The sequence below is a fragment of the Podarcis filfolensis genome, assembly GCF_964270895.1.
Source record: "Podarcis filfolensis genome assembly, chromosome: 1".
NCBI lineage: Eukaryota > Metazoa > Chordata > Lepidosauria > Squamata > Lacertidae > Podarcis > Podarcis filfolensis.
The window spans coordinates 95,105,899-95,130,248 of NC_139604.1; the positions used below are offsets into that span (position 1 = coordinate 95,105,899).

The following is a 24,350-nucleotide window of genomic DNA, read 5'->3' on the forward strand; positions in this document are numbered from 1 at the left end:
GGGATGTGAGGGGCAGATGGGACTTGCCAACCTGGGAAGGTAGCCCATCTAGGAGAAGGAAAACTGATGCTAAACCTCCGCTGCCTTGCGGCCATACTCATTTGTGAGAAATGCTTCGGGAGTAAACCCTGAGGAAAAATACATACCCGCTGCCTTGCGGGACACCTTTGGGAGAAGAATAGGCTAAGGACCAAGCCCTACATAAATCCAGAGTGCAGTCCCTAAGGTAGTTGGATGGCATCTTGTATGCCTCCTTCCAGCTACTCCTGCATGCAACCAAGCAGGTACCAAATGTATTGCTCTTCTTTGCTTTGTCCCAAATCAGTGAGGCCAAGAGGGGGGTCTTGTCATCTTGGCAGCTCAGCACTTCCGTACATACCACCCAGGCTTGCACCCCAGAGAGGAGACTTCAGTGCCGCTAATGCAACAAAAGCAGCGTGGGAGGCAGAAGTTATGAGTTAACGGTCTCTGCAGCCACAACAGGCACTGCGATTCTCCAGTGGTTTGACTTCACCCCTGGAGGAGCACTCCATTGTCTCTCGAGACAGAGAGATGCCAGCAGCAAGATAATTTTGAGACTCCTATATTGCGCTGTGAATCAGACTGATGGTTCTGATGCTTTAGCTGATGCAGAGTTGGACAGCTGAGACAGCTTAAGGTCAGTCTACGCATTAAGGATTCCATGGATACGATGCCAAACACACCATCCAAGTGGGGAATTATTCTTCTGTCTACCATAACATTTGAGTAGTAGTAGTAGTAGTAATCATCATCATCATCATCATAATATATTTATTATTTATATCCCACCCATCTGGCTGGGTTTCCCCAGCCACTCTGGGCAGCTTCCAACAAAATGCAGCTCCATCATACTGCAGTCTTCCATTAACTGCTGCTAGCCATGAGCACTACAAGACACGATAGTATTCCTTTCTGAATAAGAAATCAAAATAGTGACACAAGATAACACTCCAGATATGAAAGATTCCCAGTACCTGCCAATGTTTTTCATTCTGCACAGACACACACACACACACCCTTGCTAATAAACAGTGTGCAAGATTCAGCATTGTTTTATACCTCTAATATATTATTGCAGAGAAGCTGCCTGATATATAATGGAATCAGTTGTAAGCTGTAAACCATGTTGTGGAGTCTCATTTAATTCAGCAAGGCATTTGGCCAGCTTCACCGGGACTGTATCCAGTGGCCCAGTGTAATGGATAACTGTGGCTTAGAGCTTTAAGTGATCTATCCTTGTCAAAGAGGGAGCACTTTTCCAAACACATAAACCAGGCAGAAATACAATATGAGCTTAAAACAAAAAGAAGTCATTGAAAGGAACTGTGTTCCAAGAGCATTCCTTTCTGCTGCTTCTTCTTGGCATTGCCATCCTTTATTTATTTATTTGGACCCTTGGAGTAAATCTTTACCTATTCAACACAGGTTTCCTTTATGTAGGTCAACCAACAGAAATAACAGTCTGCAGGTAAAGAGAGATCAGGTTGAAAATGCTGTTTGGGAATTAATATTATAATTAGGATAATAATGAGATTCTCCGGGCAGCCCCAGGTTATGGTGCCCATAAAGTATTGGGTCCAAGAACATATTTGTGTCAAAGTAGGAAAGCTGCACTTTATGCAAGTATTTGGGGCAGCCAAGAGCGGGGGGTGGGGGTGGAATTCTCAAGCAAATTCAATTCCTACAATTCGAAGGTATGGTTTCAACATTCCTAATAATAGATGCTGTTGGATTTGGGGGATTTCTAGAAATCAGGGAAAGGTGCAATAGTACTGAATTTCAGCACGCTCTATTGTGTGGGCAGGTAATCCCTCCCCTACCTGGCCTGGTCTCCTTGGCAACGCTTCCCCCAGGTGGGATTGGACAACTGACTGAGGTAGGCGGAGACCTCCAGGTATCCCACCTGAGGGAAGGCAAAGCCAAGCCTATGCTGATGGAGCCGCTCCAGACCTAGGGGCTGCACGCGTCCACGCAAAGGGCGCCCCCCGTTTTAAGCGGGGAGCGGTCATTATCAATCTGATTTAAGATTTATTTATTTATTTAAACTGGAGTCTGATTTTATAGTTTTACCTGATTTTTACCATTTTGCATTTATTGGGCACTGATTAAATGACTGCAGTTAAGCAGTATATAAACTGTTTAAATAAATGATAAGCTTCCCTCAAAGTCGATAGCAGAAAAAGTAGTCAACCATCATGTGCCCAAATTCAAAAGTTTGAATCTAAAAATGTGAAACTCTTAATAAATACTTTTTTTTTTTGCTCTACACTTGGCTTTTAAAAGATGTGTTGCTGCTGTGCTTTGCTGACATAAGGTTACATGCATTAGAACCACTCAGCTTATCCTTAGTTCCTCCCTCCTTCCTGGCCCTGCTCTCTGTGCACTCTTGCAAGAGCCCCGCATGTGCATGTGTCACAGTATCTATGGCCTATGACTGACCTCACTGTTCTGACGACTTCTGCTGCACCAGCATAGAGCATTTCCTTATGCAAGCAGCTTTCTGGTCTAGGACTCCAGTCACTGTTGCACAAGTCAGGATTAACACAATTGCCAAAGGACTGATGTTTAACTGGTAACAAAACAGGCTACACCATGTTCAGTTTCCCTTGGGTCAATATTCCGTGCGATGGATATGGTTAAAATGGCCAGATTCTGACAACTAGTTTGATTGGATTAATTTAATTTAATTTAATTATTTAATTCCATGGTACAACAGAAAAGCTGCATAGTGCTAGCAATGGACTTTTTTTTGAAGTTTGTAGAATATCTAGCACTATTTGGAAACAATCACAAATGAACATGATTTACACAGAGTTAAAGAGCAAGAAACAATGGTTGACTACCTAGGAAGAATGGCAGATGAAAGTGATAGACTATATGGAATTGGCGGAAATGACTGGCAGAATCCGAGACCAGGGAGAAGAGTTGGTGGAAGAAGATTGGAAGAAATTTAAAGACTATTTGCAGAAACACTGTAAAATTAATGAATGTTAAAATGATGTAGGATTGAAATGAGATGGCTTTAGTAACAAAGTTAAAAGAATATGTAAAAAAGGATTGATAATTAGATGAAAATATGAAGTTCAATATGTTAAGATATATAATTAAGATAAAAACAAAGAGGGTAAGGATTTGCTGAATTAACTATGTAAAATGGAATACAAAAAAGGGAGGCGTGAGGAGGTCAGGAAAATATGTAAACGAAACTTAAGACATGAAAAGATTGATTTGTTTTTAATTGTGCTTTTTTATTTATCATTTATTGTTTATGTATTTTGTATTCTTCATTTGTATTCTTGTATTTTTCTTATTTCTTGTTTTTTTATTCTTTATTTTGTAACTTTTGTCTGTTTATAAAATCTTAATAAATATCTTATAAAAAAAATAAAGTCACACATACTGTAGAGAGCATTTCAAAATTCAAACCCAGAATTTTTTTAAAAAAACAGCAGAGTGGCCCAATGGTCACAAAAAATCATAAAAATGCAGAAAAAGCACACACAAGCTTCCAGATTCTTGCAAACCCCTCCCCAACACCAAGTCCTTGAATTCCAAACACCCCAACCCAAAATCCAAAACCCCCCAGAAAAGTTTTAAAAGCTTAACTTACCAAATGGCTGCAAAAGAAGTTTTGGAGAAGCTTCAAAAATCACCAAAGTCTTTAAAAACCTCAAAAAAGGCTACTATGTACACTGCGTTCTATGAGTTGCTCCTCGAAGTCAAGTCGCAACTGTATTAACGGTGTTAAGAAAAAGGAAACAAACTTGCAAGACGTTTTCGTCTTGCGAAGCAAGCCCATAGGGAAATTCGTCTTGCGAAGCAGCTCAAAAAACAGAAAACCCTTTCGTCTAGCGATTTTTCCGTCTTGCGAGGCATTCGTCTTGCGGGGCACCACTGTAAATGCCTTCTGCTGATGTGTCACAAACCATCCTCAAGAGGGTAAGTTGCAGCCATTTTGTTTGTTTCTAAAAAGATGGTTTTGCTTCTCAGTCTCGAGTCAAAGCTATGCAAGTGCATTGTGAACAGAGGGGGATGCAGCAGTGAGAATTCGGAAATAACTTTTTAAAAAAGTGGTGCCCATGTGGGAAGGCTAAGGGGGGTGAGTTACAGGTGGACAAGATTGAACATTGTGTTAATGAAACTCTGCAAAGGGTAGGGACTGCTATGAGTACAACTTTGTGGAGTCCCTTACGTATTAGAAGGTAAAGGTATGCTTTCTTTATGACATTTTTCACTAACAGTTTATTGGAATGGAAGGTAAAAAAATACACAGCTTTCTTGCCAAGAGGATAGCTGATTGAAATGGATCAAAGGCAGGGAGAACTGAGTGGCAGGTTTTATAACATCAGTAGGAGGAAGGAACATATGAAACTAACCCCAGAGGTTGTAAATATAGATTTTTGTATCTGTTTATTGTTTCTTGTATGTAAGAAACATTATTGTACAATTTACACAGCTTTTAAGTTGTAAAATGGTTAAACGTGTGTACAAAATATGCTCATTTTTAGAAAAAAAAACATACTAAGAGCAACAACACTGGGGATGGGAAACAAACAATTCTTCAATTCAGTGTGCAAATGTTTTATAAAAATAGAAACACTAGCTCTACAGGTAGCATTTCACGATAAATTATTTAAATAGCATATCTACACAAACAGAAGATTAACTATTCCAACAGTAATGAAAACAATAATTTATACAAATACAAGGAATGGTATGCAAGATGACAGGGGGTGAAACCATCGAACACAGTATCACAAATTGTTCTCAGCATTGCTTCAATGCTGTTTTCTTACTGGGAATATGTAATTCTGCAAAAAAAACCAAAAAACAATCTTGACTATATACAGCTTGCAATCTTTTGTTTCTCCTTAATACTACAGTAGCTTTAAATTTCGTTAGATATTTAAACTCTGCTTGATCCAAAGGTTTTTCTCTCTCTTCCTTTTCTCAGTCACACAACAATGAGGTAATATTTGTACATAAACTTTCACCTTTGACATTCTTTTTTTTCTTAGTAAGAAGAGGCTCGTAGATAAAAGTTTTACTGCCCCTTATACCACGAGCAGTCTTTCTTAATTTAAAAAATTGCTCCTGAAATCCCACCAGTGAGGCACTTATGCTCCAGCAACCACACGCTGGTATCTGAGGTGTGCGATCTGCAAAATCAAACATTCTTATGCCACTTCTTCCTTTAGTCTGCCTCCTCCCTAGGACAGGGATTTTCTTCTTTGTCTGACACATGGACCGATAGAATGCACTAGCAACATACAAGTATAACAAAGGTGATAAAGGCAACAATCCATTGATAGCATCTCTCATGCAAATCCCTCTGAAATGAGAAGAGTACGGACTGACAGAGGATTATGGCCAGTGTTAATAGAAAGCTATTACCTCTCCGACAGGAGAGATCTGGGCAATCAATATTTAAACATTTTTGTGGTTTGGCAATGCAGCAGTAGGGTAGCCCTACTAGGCTACTTTGCCAGTTGTCTTGTACAGAGGAAGAAAGAAGAACACACTGATAACAAAACAAAAAGCCAACCTCCCCCTCTCCCACTGCTTTTTTTTATTTTTTATTTTGCTGTGCCCCACATTGCTTCTGGAAAACCTGCTCTTTACAGCTAAAATATCTTCACACACTACTGTCTAGATTCACTATAGAACAATAAATAACCTGTATTTACAATCTTACAGTCATGGAGACATTGCAAAAATTATGTGGATAGTCTTGACGCATTGTTTTACTGTTTTAATCTAGAGTCCTTTCTTATTCATAACAGACAGGATAGGTAAAAATAAATATTTTACATTTTCTTTATCTACAATTCTACAAAAATCAATGCTTTAAAAACACGTTTGTTTGTTTAAAAAAAAGTCCATTGCATTTTGTAGAAAAGAATTTTGTATTTTAATTGTGTTTGTCATCTTTTGTGCCTTTGTAACCATAATATAAGAAAAAAACATTGTTCCTTGAAGGCCAATACAAGTGCTAAGTTGAGCTGAAAGTGCTCTTTGGCACTTCAGTGTTCTTGCTACATCTGCACTGCCTGTTGCTGGTATCAAACCTGTGCATGTTTGTTATCATGCATTGGCACATGTAAACTTGCTTTCCCCCTCTGTTCCTCTGCATCCCCTTTCTCACTAAACTGGTGTAATCCAGTGTGCCAATATTGTTACCCCTCTTACCCCACAACTGAATTTTTAACATTTGTTAATGATGCCTGGGGCTAGCCAGCTAGTTTTCCGATGTAATCAAGCAAAGTAGTTCCTTATTAATTGAAAGAGATTTAGGCTGTAATCCTATGCATTCTTATGTGGGAGTAACTCTGATTGGGACTTGCATAGGAGCAAACATGCAGAGGATCAGGCTATTAGTCAGATATGTAACAGTCCCTCCAATTAAGATGTAAACCCCAGGGAGAATAGTCCCCTTTCAGAGAGTGAGGCATTTGCCTCCAACTTCTGCTAGTCTCTTTCCTGTCCCCCTCATCTCCCACAAGCTGAAGTATATATTTCATTTTTAAGTAGTCCACAACACAGCATAAAGATAGTCTTATTACAAAAGTGCTACTCCGTTGGACCTCCAGTTAAAGAGAGGCAGTGACAATGCCCAGCTACACAAATGCCTTTCTTACAGAAGTGACTATTTGCTCCTGAGGCAAGGAATGTTCTTATTCACAAAATACATTTGTTTTCTTCTGTGCCAACAGAGGTCAGAAATGAAGTGTACTTTGCTGTTTTTTCTCTCTCAAAAGCATTCTCTTGAGGCAGATCATGTATTTTGAGTCTATTTTGTAAAGGCAGAAGAAAGTGAAGAGCAATTAAAAAAAATGGTCCCCGGGTTTGTAGAAACTAAACTTCTCAGAAGGTACAATACAGCATTTCAAAATAATTTCTGTATCAACTGCCTTTGTGATCACGGATCTGCAAGAAGAAAGGAAAAATAGTAATTTGTCACTCTGTTTACACTGATACATTAGTAATCAAGCAGCTACAATTAGCTTCTCAATTGTCTGTTTTGCATCTTAAATAGTAATTGCACGTTTCCCTTTCAAAATGTCAGATGTGTAGCTGAATTGCTCCAAGCTTTTTTATGAAGTGGCCACCTATGCAACACAGCTATCTAGCTCTGATAGAGTGACTTAATTTTTGCATATCACTAGAGGCTGTTGAAAGGGACACAGGTGGCGCTGTGGTCTAAACCACTGAGCCTAGGGCTTGCCAATCAGAAGGTCGGCGGTTCGAATCCCTGTGATGGGGTGAGCTCCCGTTGCTTGGTCCCTGCTCCTGACAACCTAGCAGTTTGAAAGCACGTCAAATGCAAGTAGATAAATAGGTACCGCTCCGGTGGGAAGGTAAACAGCGTTTCCGTGCGCTGCTCTGGTTCACCAGAAGCGGTTTAGTCATATTGGCCACATGACCCAGAAGCTGTCTATGGACAAGCGCCGGCTCCCTTGGCCTATAGAGCGAGATGAGCCCGCAACTCCAGAACTGTCCACGACTGGACCTAATGGTCAGGGGTACCTTTACCTTTACCTAGAGGCTGTTGAATATAGATTCAAATTCAACAGTTCTATTTTCAATGGCAAACCTTGTGTGCCGTAAATATTTTTACATCACTCTTGATATTAAATATAATTTTTCCTCTTTTCCAAGCGTTGTAGCCAAAGAGTTACAGATTTCTTTACTTTTTCATCAAAACCTTTTGAATGTGTAAAGCTAAAGTATGGTGATATTTCACCAACAATTTCAGGAAAACAAACTTAGCTTCGGAAATATGGATTCTTACCTTTGCACTCATATTTAAGATCTGAGAAGAACACCATTTCTTGAGAGAAGACAAATAATCCTAAACGACCACCAGCATAGGTTTTGTCATAGATTGGTCCAGAATCAGCCATGATCTTCTTTCCTTCAAACATTACAACTCTGCAGTAAAGAGAAACAGTAATTAACCTCAGCCATGATATAGAATGCTTATTTTGCAACTATAAAATTAGCTATTGCCAAATTGTATTTGTCCTTCTAAAGTTGCTTTAGAAACTTTGCAAAGCTTACCTAATGTAACCAGTCTTTGGTCTGTGACTCAGACGCCATCTGTAGGCAGTGAAATCTTTCCAGCCTATATGATGAGGGTCATGCCACAGAGTCCGCACCTGAAAAGCAAATACGTAGTTAAATTACACATGACATTATGCTGGTACAAGTCTTTGAAATCAACTATGCTTGGAATGTCATTTCAGACATGGATGGTGTAGTGGTACGTGTTGTGATTTCTGTTGTCTGGTCTTTGACCATAATAAAGATTGAATTGACATGGCAAAAGGGGATGAACAGCGTGCCCAATGGCCTCGGGCTTCCTATTCTTTCTGTTTCTCTGTGGGCAGGTTGTGCATTTTGTCCTCTGAGGGAGGTGCCTGAAGCTAAAGATACAGGAAACACAAACATTGCTCTTCCTGTTCCACCCACCTACCACATTTGAAATAGCCTTAAGTGAATGTATGATGCTGTTAATTGAATTGTTCGAAGAAAATCCCGTTGGTACTAAATGGAATTCTGCGCAGGGGCCATGCTAATCTTCTCTGTATCGTTCCAATTTTAGTATATGTGCTGCCGAAGCGAGCACGGTACTAAATGGAATTCTGAGAGCTTATTCATACGGTACATATTTGTGTCAAAATGAGCATTCTCTTGTGGACAAACATAATGTGTGAATAAGCAGTGACAGATGTAAACACCAAGGTCTGAATCCAATTAAGTCATATCACTGAAACAAATGGACATAACTAACTAAAGTTCATTGAGTTTAGTGGGCCTGCTCAGAGAATGGCTTAGTTGGGTACAACCCTCCTCTACTGAATTGAATGCAGAAAGTTATTTACATTAATCCTGTTGTGCACAAGACTTTTGAAAGAGACTTGTGCGTTCTTATCTTATATTGTTATTTAATATCCTTCAAATCTGATTTTTCTTTCTACAATAGTAATAGTCCAAGGATTGCAGAAAGGAAGGTTTTATTTATTAACAGAAACAATCTCTTACCTGTCCAGGAGTATTTCCAGTGTGCCACAGTGCATTACGGAGGTGTTCTCCAGGACCTGTGGTGGAGTTCACTACTTTGATAGCAAGACCGGAATATCCCTGAGCTTTGGTTGGTGTTGGATCCCAGTAAGACTGGGTGATTTGCTTCCACATGACTACGTAAAAACGGCTGCTGGACTGATAACCAAACACAAAGCCAGCATAATCATCATCCCTTTCTGTATTAATGAAGAATGTGCCGCTGAAATCAACAGCATTAAATTCATCGTAGCCTGAGTGAAAGGGAGAAAAAAGGAGAGATTTTTAGTCTTTCTTAAACTGCAAGAATGGTCAGTTCCCCTTATGATTAATTAAGGCCTCAGCCTCTTCCAAAGGCTCACTGGTGTGAAGTACTGTATTTAGAGATTCTACCACAAGACTTCTTTGATTTATTTTCCTTTGGCCACAGGTTTTCATGTGACTCTTTGGGATATGGAAAGATTTGCTTTGAAGTCATAGTGGACGTAGCAGATAGGTAGGACCACAACCTATTGCCTTTGCTGCTCTGCTGTCACAGAGGCAGGCAGACAGGCTGGCTTAGGGCTACACCACTATGGAGGGATGGAGACCTTAGAATCTGAATATAAGTGAACCACTTGCTAAATTATATTATGCAGGCAAGTATTGTGTGTACTTTCAGCCGAGCCTTTAAGTGAATAGTTATCATCCAGAGACAAATGACACTTTCTACAATAAACACAGAAAGGAAAACCCCAAATCGCCTGCTCACCAACTGCAAGTCCAGGATCACAGTTGACAGTCTGAACCAGTTCTTTGCCTTGGTGACGAACAACCCAATTAGGATCGTTCTGAGATGTGCCCTTAGGATCCAGGGGAACCATCTGAAATCGGCGGAAATCTGTCTCACTGATGTCAACATTCTCGGGGCAGATGTCGTGAATGTCCAGCACCTTGTCTTGGTCAAAGTCATCTTTGCATGCATCTCCACGTCCATCACCTAGTCCAAGAGAAAGAAAGGAAATGGTGGAGGAGTGGGAGAGAAATAAAAAATATGTGAGAGTTTAAAAAGGAAATGTGCATTTCAGATTGGCAGTATGATGTTATACTAAAATATCTAATGTAATTAATCCAAGAATTTAACTGTGCTACCGAAACCACCATTACTTGACATCAATAACTATTATACTAGTTACACTAACAAATAGCATCCAAAGTGCACATTTGATAATTTCCTTAAACTTCTTTTCTCTCTCCACCTATATCCCTTTTAAAATACAGTTCCAGGCCCAAATCTCCAAAGGCTCCCCAGTCTGCGTGATAAACACCCTCTTACAGCATTTCAGTGAAATGTGTAGACCCATTCACATGGAGCTGCTCCATCTGAACAAGCAGAATATGTTTTGTTGCCATTAAGGATTTTCTCCCCCTTAAAAGGATGATTAAACACTACACTGTGTGTTTAATTTAATGCTAGACAATCCCTCCTAGTATAGTTAGAGAAGTTGACAGTGAATAATTTTTCTTACCATCAGAGTCAAGTTGGTCTGGGTTGGCAACCAGTCTGCAATTGTCTTTGTCATCAGGGATGCCATCATTATCGTCATCGTGATCACAGGCGTCACCTTTTCCATCCTTGTCATGGTCAGCTTGGTTTGCATTGGGCACATAGGGACAGTTATCAAGATTATTTTGATGGCCATCTTCGTCAATGTCCTGGTTGCTATCGCATTTGTCTCCTATGCGGTCAGAGTCAGAATCCGTCTGAAAGGAAAATGGACGAACATGTTCAAGTAAAGCATTTTAAAAAGGGTACCAACTAGAACTATCTTAAAAAGATTCCTAATAATTTAGACTGTCTTGGCCCATCCAGTGGCTTCTTGCTAGTGAAGTTCCAATGGTCAGGACTCCAGCTGGTCATGCCATTTGAGGGAACAGCTCTGCATAGGCAGTCCTCGCATGCATGGAGCTTTATTGAAGTGAACTAACAGGTTGGCAGGCATAGGAGTTCTCTTTGTATGGTGGTATGACAGCTATTGCACACTTGTAATTTGCTAATGTTAATGTCCACAGACAAAAAAAGAAAGAAAACCACCTGTCCCAACTTGTTTTGGGTTGTCTTCAGACATCTTATTGCTTAAATGTATTCCTCAAAGCACCAGGGCCTGAGAGAATGGTGTGGTTTCTGCCTTTACTTGGCAGGAATTTCCATGTAATTTCCATGCCAGAATGTGTTAATCTCTTGTTTGTTTACTTTTTCAGATGAGATAAAAGCGCCACTTTCTGCTTTATTGTGCACTTTGTACCTTCTGGGCACAAATGCTGTATAACTGGATGAATATTTTCTATTTACCTCACTGCTATGCCTGTGTTAAGGCTACTGCTGTACAGTAATGACCCACTTTTAAGGTAATACCAACCATAATGTTTTTTGCCACATACTGATTAAATGCTAGAACATTCTTTTAGAAGTGTCATGATATAAAAGTACATACAAACTGCAAATAGTACATCAGGCTGCTTACTTTCTAAAATATGGCCCTAAGACCTCTAGATGCAGACTACAATATTAATCAGATTGCCCTAAGTTATCCAGCTTCGTGTTACTGCTGATGGTCCATTGAGAAATATAGTCACCCAAAAATCAACTGATCACATTAACTGCTAGCTGAAGAGGGGCATTTTCTGCAACTTAAAACGAGTCGCCTGAGACACTCAGCACTTCAGGAATACTTGCAGTCCATTGTCACTGTGGTCTGCTATACACTACTTTGGAGAGAACCCTTTCATTAAAAAAATAGTCTAGCAGAAGTACAGGGGCATTAAAAACAGATTCTTTTATTGTAAGCATCCTTTTAGCCAACACTGCCCACAGGGTAACATGAAAAACAGATCTAGATTCCTCCAATTTTGCCGAGACCACTCAAGCATCCAAGGTATGCCCCTGAAGCTATTAATCCTACTGCCTTGTACATGACATGACTGCACAAGCTTCACCCATTGCTGCATTAGATCTAGCAAATTAAATGGGATGGGTTGGGCTTCCCTCTTATTTCCAAGCCTTTAAACAGGCAAAGTTTAATTAGGTTATATATATTTATGGTGGGATGTGCCTTTCAGCTTTTCTAATAGTGGAGAAAACAACTTTGTGATGTTAGCATTCTATATAGCTTTAACTTTTGTCCTTAGCAAAGCATTTTGCGTGTGATTGTTTATGTGAATCTAAATTCACTGCCCTCTTGGCCTCAGGACATCTTGTGTCATGGATATACATTCCTTGCAAACACACCCTTCATTGTTCAGCACATGTTCTGCTTTAATGCTAAATATCTGAAACATGAGAGTGTCATGCTGTAGCACTGTGCAGGTTCCTTTATCTTAACCAGCCTGTATTTAATAAAATATCACTGTGATGATACCAGAGATCTTTTCCCCCATTTGGTAGTTATGCTACTAGCTGATGTGGCTCCAATACAGAATGTATGCTTTCTACAGTGATTCCAAACCATAATGGGTGGTATTCTACTCAGAGTAGAACCTCTGAAATTAATGAACTTAAGCTACTCATGGTTATCCATGTGGTTTTTCTATTAGTAGAATATACTGCATCTAACATGACATACAGAAATGATTTATGCACTTGGATGCCTCATGCATTTTTTTAAAAAAGAAATCAAGGTTTTCCACACACGTCCCAGTTATAAACAATTTTGTATTCCTCATTAGGCTGCCAACTGGCATATATTGCAGGGGTGTGTGTGATAAATAGCAGATATCAAAGAGTTAATAAAAACTGAATGTCCATGTACATTTATAGGCCAAAGAATTAAGCTGACCTGATCTGGATTGTGTTCCATAGGACAGTTGTCACACTGATCTCCAACACCATCCAAATCTGTATCCTTCTGGTCCACATTATATACATACTGGCAGTTGTCTCTTTCATTAAGAATGCCTAAAAATACAAATAGTTTAGATATTTTAGTGACCTTGGTAACATGTCTAAATAGTACACACATATAGTGGGACCAAATGAAGCTAGTAACTAAAAGGAAATAACTAAAGGAAACCAGTTGAATTTGGGCAACTTGTAGATGACTAAGAAATTGTGTGGTGATTGGGGGGGGGGGTAGAAAAAGAAAAACAACAAAACTGTACCATCTCCATCAATATCCACAGCACACGCGTCTCCTTCTCCGTTGTTATCAGTGTCTATCTGATCTGGGTTGTGATTGTATGGGCAATTATCACAGCGATCACCAACGTCATCCCTATCATAGTCATATTGTTGTGGGTTGTAGATGAATGGGCAGTTGTCCTGTAGAAGAAAGAAAATAAAGAAGCCATGTTAAAAAAACATAAACATACAAGCATGCATGCACTTTTAGATTTATAAGAAATTTGTTGACTATTTATTTGAATAAAGGCAGTAAGCAAAGGCATTGATAGGATGACATCCATATGGACAGTGTGACAGAGGGAGCTGAAAGAGAAGCTAAGGCCAGTCCCCTGTGCTCTGGAATTTTCCTATCTACTTGCTGAAGCAGAATGATGCTATAATTTGAAGTACCAAGTAAACCTTTTTAAGCATGGGATCCCTGCAGCTGTTGAAAATACAAAACTCTGATAATACTTTACTGTGCTTCTCTTTAAATGCATTCCAAAATATCAGTGCCTGCAATTTCCTACAGTGACTGCCAAGCTGAAGTTCTGCAAATAGCCCCCAGGTATGGGGCAAAAATGTATATTATCTAAACCACAGACAGAACAGGACTGTTTCCACGAGACTTACTCTGTCATCTACAATGTTGTCATTGTCATCATCATTATCACAAGCATCACCAATTCCATCCTTATCATAGTCTTCTTGCCCAGAATTGGGAAGGTTGGGACAGTTATCCTGCAGAAAAAGAAACAATTATTTACTATCCACCTTTAAATACCACACATCCAGGTGCTCAGATTGTAAGATTATATTTCCTAGATTTTGTTTTTGATGGTGTCAGTCCATAGTACCATTCAAATATTGTCCAAAGTAGGCAACTGTAAAAGCTATGTATGAGCCATAATCTGACACAGGTGTTATTTCAACAAATTTATGCATAAGCATTTTACTCAGGTACACTAACTGACAGTTTTTTTATTTCTTTTAAGGTATGGATATTATTGTTCAAATGTTCGTGGTGCGTACATTCATTCAGTGTGAGTGTGAGTGTGTGTGTGTGTGTGTGTGTGTGTGTGTGTGTGTGTGTGAGAGAGAGAGAGAGAGAGAGAGAGAGAGAGAGAGAGAGAGAATATGAATATGTAGAAATTGGCTTACTTTACTGCAGTGGTAGGTAGCATTGGCAACGCAGGGCAGGTTTGTATTTGGCCATCCATCTAAGTCTGTGTCTTCTCCACAGATAATGCCATTACCAGCATAGCCTGGCTTACATTCACAGCGATACATAGGGTCACTGAAGTGGCCAAGGTAAGTGCACTTGGCATTCTTATTGCAGTCATGAGTTCCATCCTTACATGGGTCACGTGGTTTACAGATCTAAGAGACCAAATGGACACAAGAAAATTAAGATTACATGCAAGAAATGTGTCTATCATTTTGTTATTTTGAGATAGCAACACATGGAAGCCTTTTAAAAAAAGAGAATACTTCTCCATGAATACAGTAGCCAAGTATGGCTTTTGTTTTAAAAGAACAAGGCATCCTATATAATATGTTAGTTACTAGCTTAGGCTTGGATGTGCTCACATACAGAGAATGTTTATTTATTTCAAATCCATCCATCTACAGGGCCCCAGACCACATTCCACACCATTCCCAAGGTCCATTGCCCCCATGAGCAATTTTGCAAGCGTTATGGAGGACTGCAGAGGGAAGAGGTGGAAAAGCTAGGATCCAAGCCTTTAATTATAGCAATATCTGAAGATGGAAGTGTGGAAGAATATGCTTAAAGCTACCATGTCATGATGCTATTGCTTTCAAGATTTTAGAAGCATTCATTCTAAACTAATTTAATTGAAGCACATAGTATAGATACGTTGTCCTTGGAGCCAGTCTATGCTATGCATAAAAACTGGCATGAACTAGGCTGTACAGGCCAGGCCTCATTTCTTTCATTGTTGTGGCTGCTAGGAAAGTACAGCTATGATCATGGTAATGATGTTTCCCCCCTGATTCACGTTAGCCATTATCCATGCAGATCTGTGAGCAAAATCATGTGGCGGAATGCAATAGTGTGAATTCACCCTAGAATTCTTTTCAGATGTTAAATATATGCATACTCTCCTTTCAGAGCAACTTGAATTTCTAGAATAATGTATTGAACTTGTTCTTTTCCCCCTCCTGGGCATGTCTCATAAATGAAAAAGGGGAGGGGCGAGGTTTTAGGAGCAGGGACCTTTTCATATTTTGGCAGTACCTGCTTGTTTGCTATTGCATTCTCCACACCTCGACCAAAGGGCTGTGGTCCAGAAAAGCGTGGTGGGCAAGGTAGGCAATGGTATCCAGGCTCAGTATTCTCACACCTGTGGACTCCACCAAGGACAAAGCAGGCATCTGGGACCTCTTGACACTGGAGTATGAAAGAAGGTGACGGAGGGAAAATTAGCTGTAGTTTTACTTACAGTTCAGTCCTACATTTTATATAAATAAGCAATTCCAGTCGCCTTACCTCATCAATATCTTTGCATTTAATTCCATTTCCACGATAGCCAGCAGGACAGGCACCACATTTCCAGGAACCATCAGGAAAACTAGTACATGTAGCTCCCGCAAAGCAAGGGTTAGACAGGCACCCATCTGAGAGAAGATAAAGGTGACATTCCAGAAGGTTATTAGCCTCGTGCAGGGCAATGGTGGCGAGCAAGGTAGATAAATTTAACAAATACTCTTCTGTGTTTTTATAAATCAGCTCAGTTTTAATTTGACTTTCTTTGCACTGGTTGTTCTTATCATTTTCTACTCTAAATTACACAATTAAGAAATATGAACAGCTTTGTCCAGCATACAGCCAAGATGTGGCTGTATCTCGATATATATTTTTTCCAATGGGAAAACTTAGACAAATAGTTACATCCTTCTGAAGATGACAGAGCAGAGCTACCAAACACCATTTTATACTTCAAAATAGGTCATTACTCACCAATTGGGCAATCCTGCTTGTTGCAGATCTGGGTGTCCTTAGCATCACCAATACAATCCTTCCCTCCATACTGGGGCGCAGGATTGTTGCAGAGACGACCGCGCTGCTGAAGGCCCCCTCCGCAGGTGACTGGACAGGTGTCCCATGGTGACCATGGTCCCCAGTTACCATTTACTAAAGAAAAAAGGATTTTAAAAAAACCACAACTATTAGCATCCAGGGAACAGAGCACAACTGCCCTTGGTACCTTCATATGCCTAATCACAAACAAATCTAGATGTTGAAAAATTCAGGCTGTGATGTTCCTTTAAAAAAAGGTGGGGTGGGGTGGGGAAGTGCCATCTCTGGATCAGGCCAAAGCAATGTAGTTAAGAATCCTGGTCTCACAGTGGCCAGCCAATTGCTGTAGATAGGCCATGAGCCAGATCTAACTGCAACAGCACCCTCCACACTTGTGATTCCCAGCAACTAGTATTAAGGGGCATACTGCCGGCAACAGTGGAAGCAGAACCCAAGCATCATGACTAATAGTCATTGAAAGCCTTATACTCTGTTAATTAGTCTAAACTCTTCCAAAGCCATCCAGGTTGGTGGGTACCACTTATCTTATGGCATCCAATGCCATACCTTAGCTATACACTATTCACCTACATAACAAGCAATGGAGTATTGGAAACATTAATTATTGCACAGAACACTCATCTTTTAAGACTAAACTTACTTGGGCAAGGATCTTTCTGGCATGGTTTGTTTTCTCTTGCCTCTCCCTCACACTCTCTGCCATTCATCTGAGGTAGTGGAGAGTTGCACAGCCGGATTCTAGTGATCACTCCAGTTCCACAAGTAACAGAGCAGGAAGACCAAGGGGACCAGTGGCTCCAGGCACCATCCTGTTTGACTATAAACAGACACAGCTGTTACCAACTATGAGGATTAAAGCTCTTTTAAGCAATTTGTCGCTTTCTTCTGGCACTAGCGGCAATATAGAATTGCTGAAATTCAATTCAAGTAAGAAACCAACATATTGCAATAATAGAAAGATGGCAATGGTACACACTTGGTACTGAGAGTCATTACACTTGATGCTGTGCATGTCAAGATAAGCAATAATTTACACAGTAATTGAACAATGATTTACACAGTAATTAATTACAGTAGTCAACTATCTTATCTCAGCTCCTTTTGTCAGCAATTGGCAATTTGCAAGCAACTTAATAGTGCTAGCATGAAGTATTAATCAGAATTTCTCAACATATTGAAAGCTCAGGACAAGAACAGGTTGCATTGTTTTCAAAGTAAAGAAATGAAATGCTTACATCTCTTATCACATTCCTGCATATTGCAAATTCGTGTTTGTACAGAAGAGCCTTCACAGCGATGGTTGATTCTATCACAAGAGCGACCTCTCTGTTGAATGCCATTGCCACAGGTCACAGAGCAGGTAGTCCATTCAGACCAAGGAGACCAAATGTCGTCTGCATAGTCACTGGCTGTAAAAAGAAGCAATTCCCTATTTAAATCCTATGCAATAAATTTTCTATCATGTGTTTGATTTATTATATTTCTATGCCGCTTTTCATTCAAATGAATTCCAAAGCAGCTTACAAACAATAAAAAACAATAACATGATAGAACATAATAGACCACAAATACAGCATACATCATAAATAATAATTAACAGAGCATCAGTAAAACAATTACAATCTATAAAACGTTAACAAAGCAACAACTAAAAAATAAAATAAACATCAACATTGAAGCAAAAGTCATATTATATGATTATAAATGCTGGGTTGATTTGTTATTCTATAAAACAATATTAACAACATTAATAAAATTGTAACCAAAAGATAAGCTAGGTATTGTTAAGTTCAGACACACACTCTACACACTCCCATGACTCATAATTTTTCACTCCATTTATCTCATTAAAACACACTGTTCTGCACTGAAACATTTTTTTAATCAAATAGCTTCAAACCTATCTCTATTTCTTGTTCATCAAACTTCATGAAAACAATGGTCTAGTCTGCACCACAACCCAAAGTAATGACATATTAAACTATGGTTTATTAAACCATAGTGTAGTGTTATGTGCAAACCCTGCCCAGCAACTTAACTATGGTATATTTGCTGCCATAGCAGTATATTTTACAACACAGCTTCTAGTGGAACCATGTAGTTGAAAATGTTAAGGAGCCTAAACTACTTACGCCAACATCGTGGGCAGCATTCTCCATCAGGAACGGTGGCATTGGAACAAGGCATGAGAGGGCAAGATACTTTATGGCACATAACAACGGAGTTCTAAATAAGGAAAGACAATATTGACAAACATGTATGAAAATTTACTCTTTCACCTCAGAATTGCTTAATGCTAGAATTACATCAGAGATGTTTCTCAAAGATATTTTGGACCAATCTGGATATTAATTCTAATTCTGTGAAACAGACTCACAACCCCACCTTCCCACCCTGTTCTTTAAAGTAATTTTAGAGGCTAACAAAATCTTAAGATCGTATCAGGTGCCAGCAATATATAAAGAACCACAGTTCAATTCACATTAAAGAAATAATCCCTATGAGAGAGAAAAAATTAAACAGCCCCTCCTCTTGCCAGAGAATCAGCACCTTTTCAGCCTGAGGTTCTTTTAACTCAGAATTCAATGGACTAATGTTCCCAGGTATGTTCAGGTGTTTACCTGGACACGTGAATGCTCAAAGTGTGTGCAGATGCAGCCTTCAGAGTGTCCTTGCACATATCAGCCATCCAAAAACACACTGCAGCCTTCTCCATGGCAAATCAAATACTCACAAATTATATTAACAGTAAGGAGTCTTTACCTGGCAAGTACATGTAGTACAACTATCTGTTGTCCACTCAGCTGTGTTTTGATACATAACATCATTATGGATGCATACTCCAGGACTTGTCCTATACCGAGTAGCACCCACTTCCTGAAAAATACCATCCTGAAAAAGAAAGTTTTAAAGTGGATTTAGATCAATCTGAATTTCACACTTAAAGAGTAAAGAAATTACTTCAACAAATTATACTCAACCGCATTAATTTTAATGAATCCTGCTTCCAAGTAAGGGCACTTAGGTGGAAACCATAAGCACTTACACTTGAATAGTGCATGGCTCGCTTCAAAGAAACATGGGACAAGATCATGCTGCATGGATCAGTTCATACATGCAAGTTAGCCATTTATTTTCTCAGTTGGGTCCCATGTGTGGGACCATAAGGGAGGTTTTCAAGGTAAAATAGTCTACTCATGAATGCTGCCTGCATCTGCCATTCCTGTGACTTTGGTCACTGTAGAAACAGTCACCTCCATGCTAGAAATGGCTGCTGATTGCTGTCGGTAGTATCTACTTATGTCGGTCCACACTTACGTTAGTCAGTCTGTGACATACAAACAGCTTGGGTGATGAAGTTCCCTGCCTGGTCCCCTGAGGGAGATTCTTAATCACCACAGGGGAGTGTCTGTTTACAAGCCTGCCTTCTATTACATGCAATTGTTTGTTTGCAGAATATAAGCAGCTGGTGGCTTGTATGTGTCAAGGAGCCCTTAGAAACCCATTGTCCCTGTTTCATTATTGTGTATTTAACAGCCACTTACCATTTTGCTGACTGAATCTTTAAGTGTTGTAACCAGGGCACGCAGACTTTGCAATTCTATAAACACATTGTTTAGTTCATCACAGGAGAATCCACAGATTGCCTGGATGTCTTTTGTTTTATGGCCAATGTAGTTAGTACGGATGGCTGGACGGGAGCCATTCATGGGATTGTCCAATATAATAACTCTTCTGGTGGCTAAAACAAAAGGGAAAGGGGCATACATATTATAGAGATATATAATCTCACAGAATTAGAGAGTAGACTAAAAAATACATAGCACTTTGTAACAGAAGTTTCTTAGTTTACAATGCTTTGCAGTTTACTGTGTGATGAAACTTCTCTCACTGTTCTTTCACATACATCAAATACATATCTTTAGTAAGTCAGCAAATATGGAGACATATTGCAGACTTACAGCTTTCGCAGCCTTTGTTTCTCAGGATGGCTTCCACTGTGGTTCCAAACACAAACCGCACGTTCTGCAGCATTCCCTTAAAAACAATGCATTTATTGTCAGCTTTTGATGAAAAATGAAAGGGTACCATTGCAAAAAAAATACATTTTCAAAATATTCTATTCACATTTGATACAAATTTCCCAATTTAAGTGGAGTGATTATTGAATAAAGACTTGTTCTATGTGCTAAAAATGAGGAGATTTTTGCACATGAAGCTAAAAGAAGCTAGATTTGTAATGCAAATGTAAAGAAACACCCATATAGTCAGAATGGTAGCTAACTATAAAATTCCTCTCCTTCACATTGTCTTTGTCATGGACAAGGATCAATTGTTAATGTAAATATGAGACTTGCAGGTGATTTAAACCTCACATTTGAAAGGAATGGTAGATATTTTTGCATCTGGGGCAGAAAAAGTTAAAAAACCCTCTCTTTTTCTCTAACCCTAAGGGCAGATGCTTCTTTTTTAATGACAGATAAAAACCAGGGGAAAGAAATATCTCCGTCTTTGAAACCTGTTGCTTCACTTTTGCTTCCTAGCAGAATAAAGTCAGATCCCTGAGATAAACTCACAAACCTGCTACCACAATAAAGGCATCTTACCTGGAAGTTGTCATTGACTCCCCCTTTGGCAATGCGGAGTCTGGCGCTGCTGGCCAGGTCCCTGGTGAGGATGTTCTGAATAGGGATTTCCAGCTCAACATTCATCAGCTTCACACACCCCACGTAGAGCTGAGCCTGATCTTCCTGGACTAGGAGGGTGATGTTGTTCCACTGTGCATTGGGCAACTCAACTTCCTCCACTGACACCAGACTCTGGTTGCCCTCCTTGGGGAAGACACTCAGGTCCAAGGTTTTAGCCTTGCCATTCAACACCAACTTGAAGACATAGCCAGAGCTGTCTTTGCGCTCCACAGCCAGCAGCGTGCCAGGGATCTTCTTCATTGGGCGAAGGTTTGCTAACAGGATGAAGCCCTTCTCAGCTTGGATGGCATCAAGAATGTCTTGGAATTTGTAGTCAGGAACAGCAGGGATACGGTTGGCATCATCAATGCGGTAGGCAGGGCTGGATGTCTCGGGTCCCTTGACTGGATGCACCCCTAGTGCCTTGCGAGCTCCCTTGCGAGTAAAACCAATCAACTCAAAGAGATCGAAAACACTGTCATCATCACCATTTTCTGGCAGGAGAAAGAAAGAAACAGAAAACACTGATTATCGGCTTCTGTCAAAAGGTTGAGAGAGAAAGTGGAAGCGTGGACTGAATATCACAAGCCGGGAGCAGGATTGTATGGAAGTGACTCAAAGGAACTTATCATGGCCAGACTTTCCAGAGAAAATATTCAGCTCCCAGGAAACAAATAGCTGTGATCTGCTTCTCAGTATCTATACCATCCCCAGTCTCAGAGCAACTCCCTGTCACAGTCTCCAGGCTCTGCAGGAGGTTAGCAGTGATGGAGGAGAGGCTGCAATGGTTCCAGCCAGTTTCTCACACACTTTTGCCTCACTGGCTGAACTTCAGGGTCTAAGGGAGCAAAGAGCTCTTTCAATCCATGACCAGCTACCCTGGAAAACCAGGAGTTTCCTGGTGAGGTAGGTTCCAGGAATTCTCCTTGCCTTCCTTGCCCTCTCAAGGGGCTCTGGCTGAGGCAAACTGGAAAGAGATATACAATGGGAGCCTGTCGAGAGAAGAGGGCAAATGCCAGGAGACTGTGTGAGGGGAAGAACCGAAGAAGGAATGAGCTCTGGGCTATATTGGGAGGTGGGAAGGCAGTTGTGCAGGCTTCCAGGTACAGAGAGGCAGCTGAGTTGGGCTGACTCACAGAAGCTACAAAGCAACTTGGGGAAAGGGGTCGGGCATGCCCTCAGGCAAGGCATTTGAACAGTGCAGTGCTCAGCTCAGAACCCGGGCCCAGTGCCAGGACTAAGCCTTGGAAGAGGTGAAGTAATAATCATTAAAAAGTCCTGCGTGCTTTGCCTTAACACACACATGTACGTGGAGAGAAGACGTCCAGGGAGCCGAAGGTGCCTCTCTTCTTTGAAATCAATTCACCCCGCTCTCCGCACGTCTGCGGCTTCCACCCCCTGCCCAGCCCTCCCAGCCCCGCTCGTGTGTCTGGTCTGGAGCGTCCCACAAGGGCTTGTGTGAGCCACCTACAGGAAAGCGAGCGCTGAGGGAAAGCGCCTCCCTCCCTCCGGGCGCCAAACCGCCTCACTCTGCTCGACGCACAGGAGCGAGCCCGCCAAGCTGCGAGCCCTCAGAGAAGAAGCGGCCCGGGGGGAGGGAGCAGAGGGCACCCAAGCGCTCTCCGGAGCCACGTCCGCCGCGCTAGTGGCCGGCCTCACGAGACTCCGCGCCCAGCAGCCACAAGTGGCGGCAAGGGGAAACAAAACTCCTCCTTTCGGGCGCCCGAGGGGGGAAAGGTGAGGGGCTCGCGCAAGGCTCCTTCGGAGTTTCTTCCGAAGTTTAGTCACGTCAGTCAACGCAGCCTAAGGACCTAGGAAGCTGCCTTAAATCGAGTCAAGAGTCCAGCGTTGTCTACACTGACTGGCAGGGGCTCTACGCTCCAGAGTTTCAGGCACCCCTGTCAGCAACCAAACCCGGGACCTGCTGCGTGCAGGGCATAGGCTCTACCAAGGACATTGCCTACTACCCGGAGAAGAGCTCTGTGAAATCCCAACGCTTGCTATCCTCGCAACACAACTGCTCCAGTGCGATAACCGCCCCAGAAGCCGCGAATCCACCCAATAGGACGCAAGGGATCGCTGCCCACAGTCACCAATCCGAAGTCCCGCTCGCCCTAGAGAAGTAGCCGGGCTACTCTTCGAAAACCAACGCCACTATAACGGTCCCAGCCTGACCTTTAAATATTATTAACAAGGCACGAGTGACTTCTCCCCGCCAAATCTAGGCTGAAGTGGCTGCCATTCCCCCGCCCTCCCGCTCCGCGACCCCGAAATTCGGATTACCTGGGATTCGGTTCGTTGCGCAGACCCCCAGCATCAGGAGGAGAAAGAGGCCGCCCGGTAACTCCATGGTACGGATCTGGACCCAAAGGAGCGACCTTGAAACAAGAAAGGGAAACCGCAGCCTGGTCACTCCAAAGGTCTCGGGCCAAACACCCGCGTTAGCTTAGAGGCAGACAAAAAGAAATCGGGCTGGGAGGAAAGGTGTGCAAAAGATGGGAGGGGGATGGAGACGATATACAAAGGCGGGAGAGAAACCAAAAATACAGGGGGGGGGGGAGACGAAGGGAGGATGAAAAGTGAAGGAAAAGAGAGCGGGAAAGATGCATGCTTCAAAACAAGATCATCCGTAGTATAATATTCGCCTTTGCGCATTCGAAATATTACTGCAAACTTGCAAGAGGAAAGCTGGCTCTTCAGCACTTACCTTTTTAGAAGTAAGGAATCCGAAGAAGTAACCAGCCCTAAGAGTAAATATCTCTTGTAGTAACCCAGCCGAGAGAGATAAATATCCTTGCGAAGCTCTCGGACTTTCCGATATGGCCCTTAGTTGGGTTTCGTTAGCGCCTCTGGCTGTGTGGAGCCCAAGCGAGCAATGCCCCTCAGCCCAGGTCTCTCTCTCCCCGGCCCTGGAGCAGTCCGAGAGAGAACGAGGGATCCTTGGATTGTAACGGGTGATCAGTTGCCTGCAGCCCTCGCAGGTTCCCCTTGGCTCTCACTCCTGGCAGCTTGCACTGGAGCTGCTGCAGGAGCTTCGCTCGCCTTTAAGGGGTCGCTCGCATTCCTGAGAATCCCAAGAGCCAATCAGCAGCCGCCGGGCAGGAAGCGGGCTGGTGTTTATCCAGTTACCTCACAACAAGACACACACACACACACACACTCCCCCCTCGCAAAAATGCAAAAGGAAGTGGGGGAGATACGCGCGAGGAAGGTGGGTGGGTGGGAAAGATCTTGCCCGGATCAATGAGGCGTTTTGTCCCTGCCATCAATGGGATGCTGATTGCCTTGGAGCGGGGATTCCCACATTTATGCAAGATGCGGAGCGCAGGCACAGTTAGAGACCTGCTAATCCTCGCTGCGGGCTGTTGGGCATCTC

At 41.6% G+C, this 24,350-nt stretch overlaps 2 protein-coding genes across 3 annotated transcripts in view; one reads left to right on the top strand and one right to left on the bottom strand.

The window, feature by feature from the left end:
* FSIP1 (fibrous sheath interacting protein 1) overlaps positions 1-12,481 on the top strand; it is a 95,662-nt gene extending 83,181 nt beyond the window's left edge. Inside the window, exon 14 of the mRNA XM_083614907.1 lies at positions 11,326-12,481. The gene's annotated coding sequence lies outside the window, so the exon portion shown is untranslated. The remainder of the gene's footprint in view (positions 1-11,325) is intronic.
* THBS1 (thrombospondin 1) lies at positions 4,406-24,350 on the bottom strand. Of its 2 annotated transcripts, none has more exons than XR_014547480.1 (22): positions 23,682-23,998; positions 23,258-23,352; positions 20,894-21,468; positions 20,249-20,324; positions 19,832-20,028; positions 19,050-19,178; positions 18,419-18,512; positions 17,522-17,695; positions 16,927-17,103; positions 16,206-16,379; positions 15,735-15,862; positions 15,483-15,635; positions 14,384-14,602; positions 13,856-13,963; positions 13,222-13,381; positions 12,900-13,018; positions 10,593-10,827; positions 9,836-10,063; positions 8,656-9,338; positions 8,083-8,568; positions 7,814-7,953; positions 4,406-6,948 (listed from the first exon to the last, which is right to left on the bottom strand). XR_014547480.1 is itself a non-coding variant. In XM_083611218.1 (22 exons), exons 2-22 carry the CDS (start codon positions 23,322-23,324, stop codon positions 6,941-6,943), a joined length of 3,531 nt encoding a protein of 1,176 aa, XP_083467344.1. In that variant the 5' UTR covers positions 23,325-23,352; positions 23,682-24,350; the 3' UTR covers positions 4,406-6,940. The 2 variants fall into 2 exon arrangements, 1 of the variants encoding a protein (XP_083467344.1); XM_083611218.1 differs by having other exon boundaries at positions 8,083-8,180; positions 9,067-9,338; positions 23,682-24,350.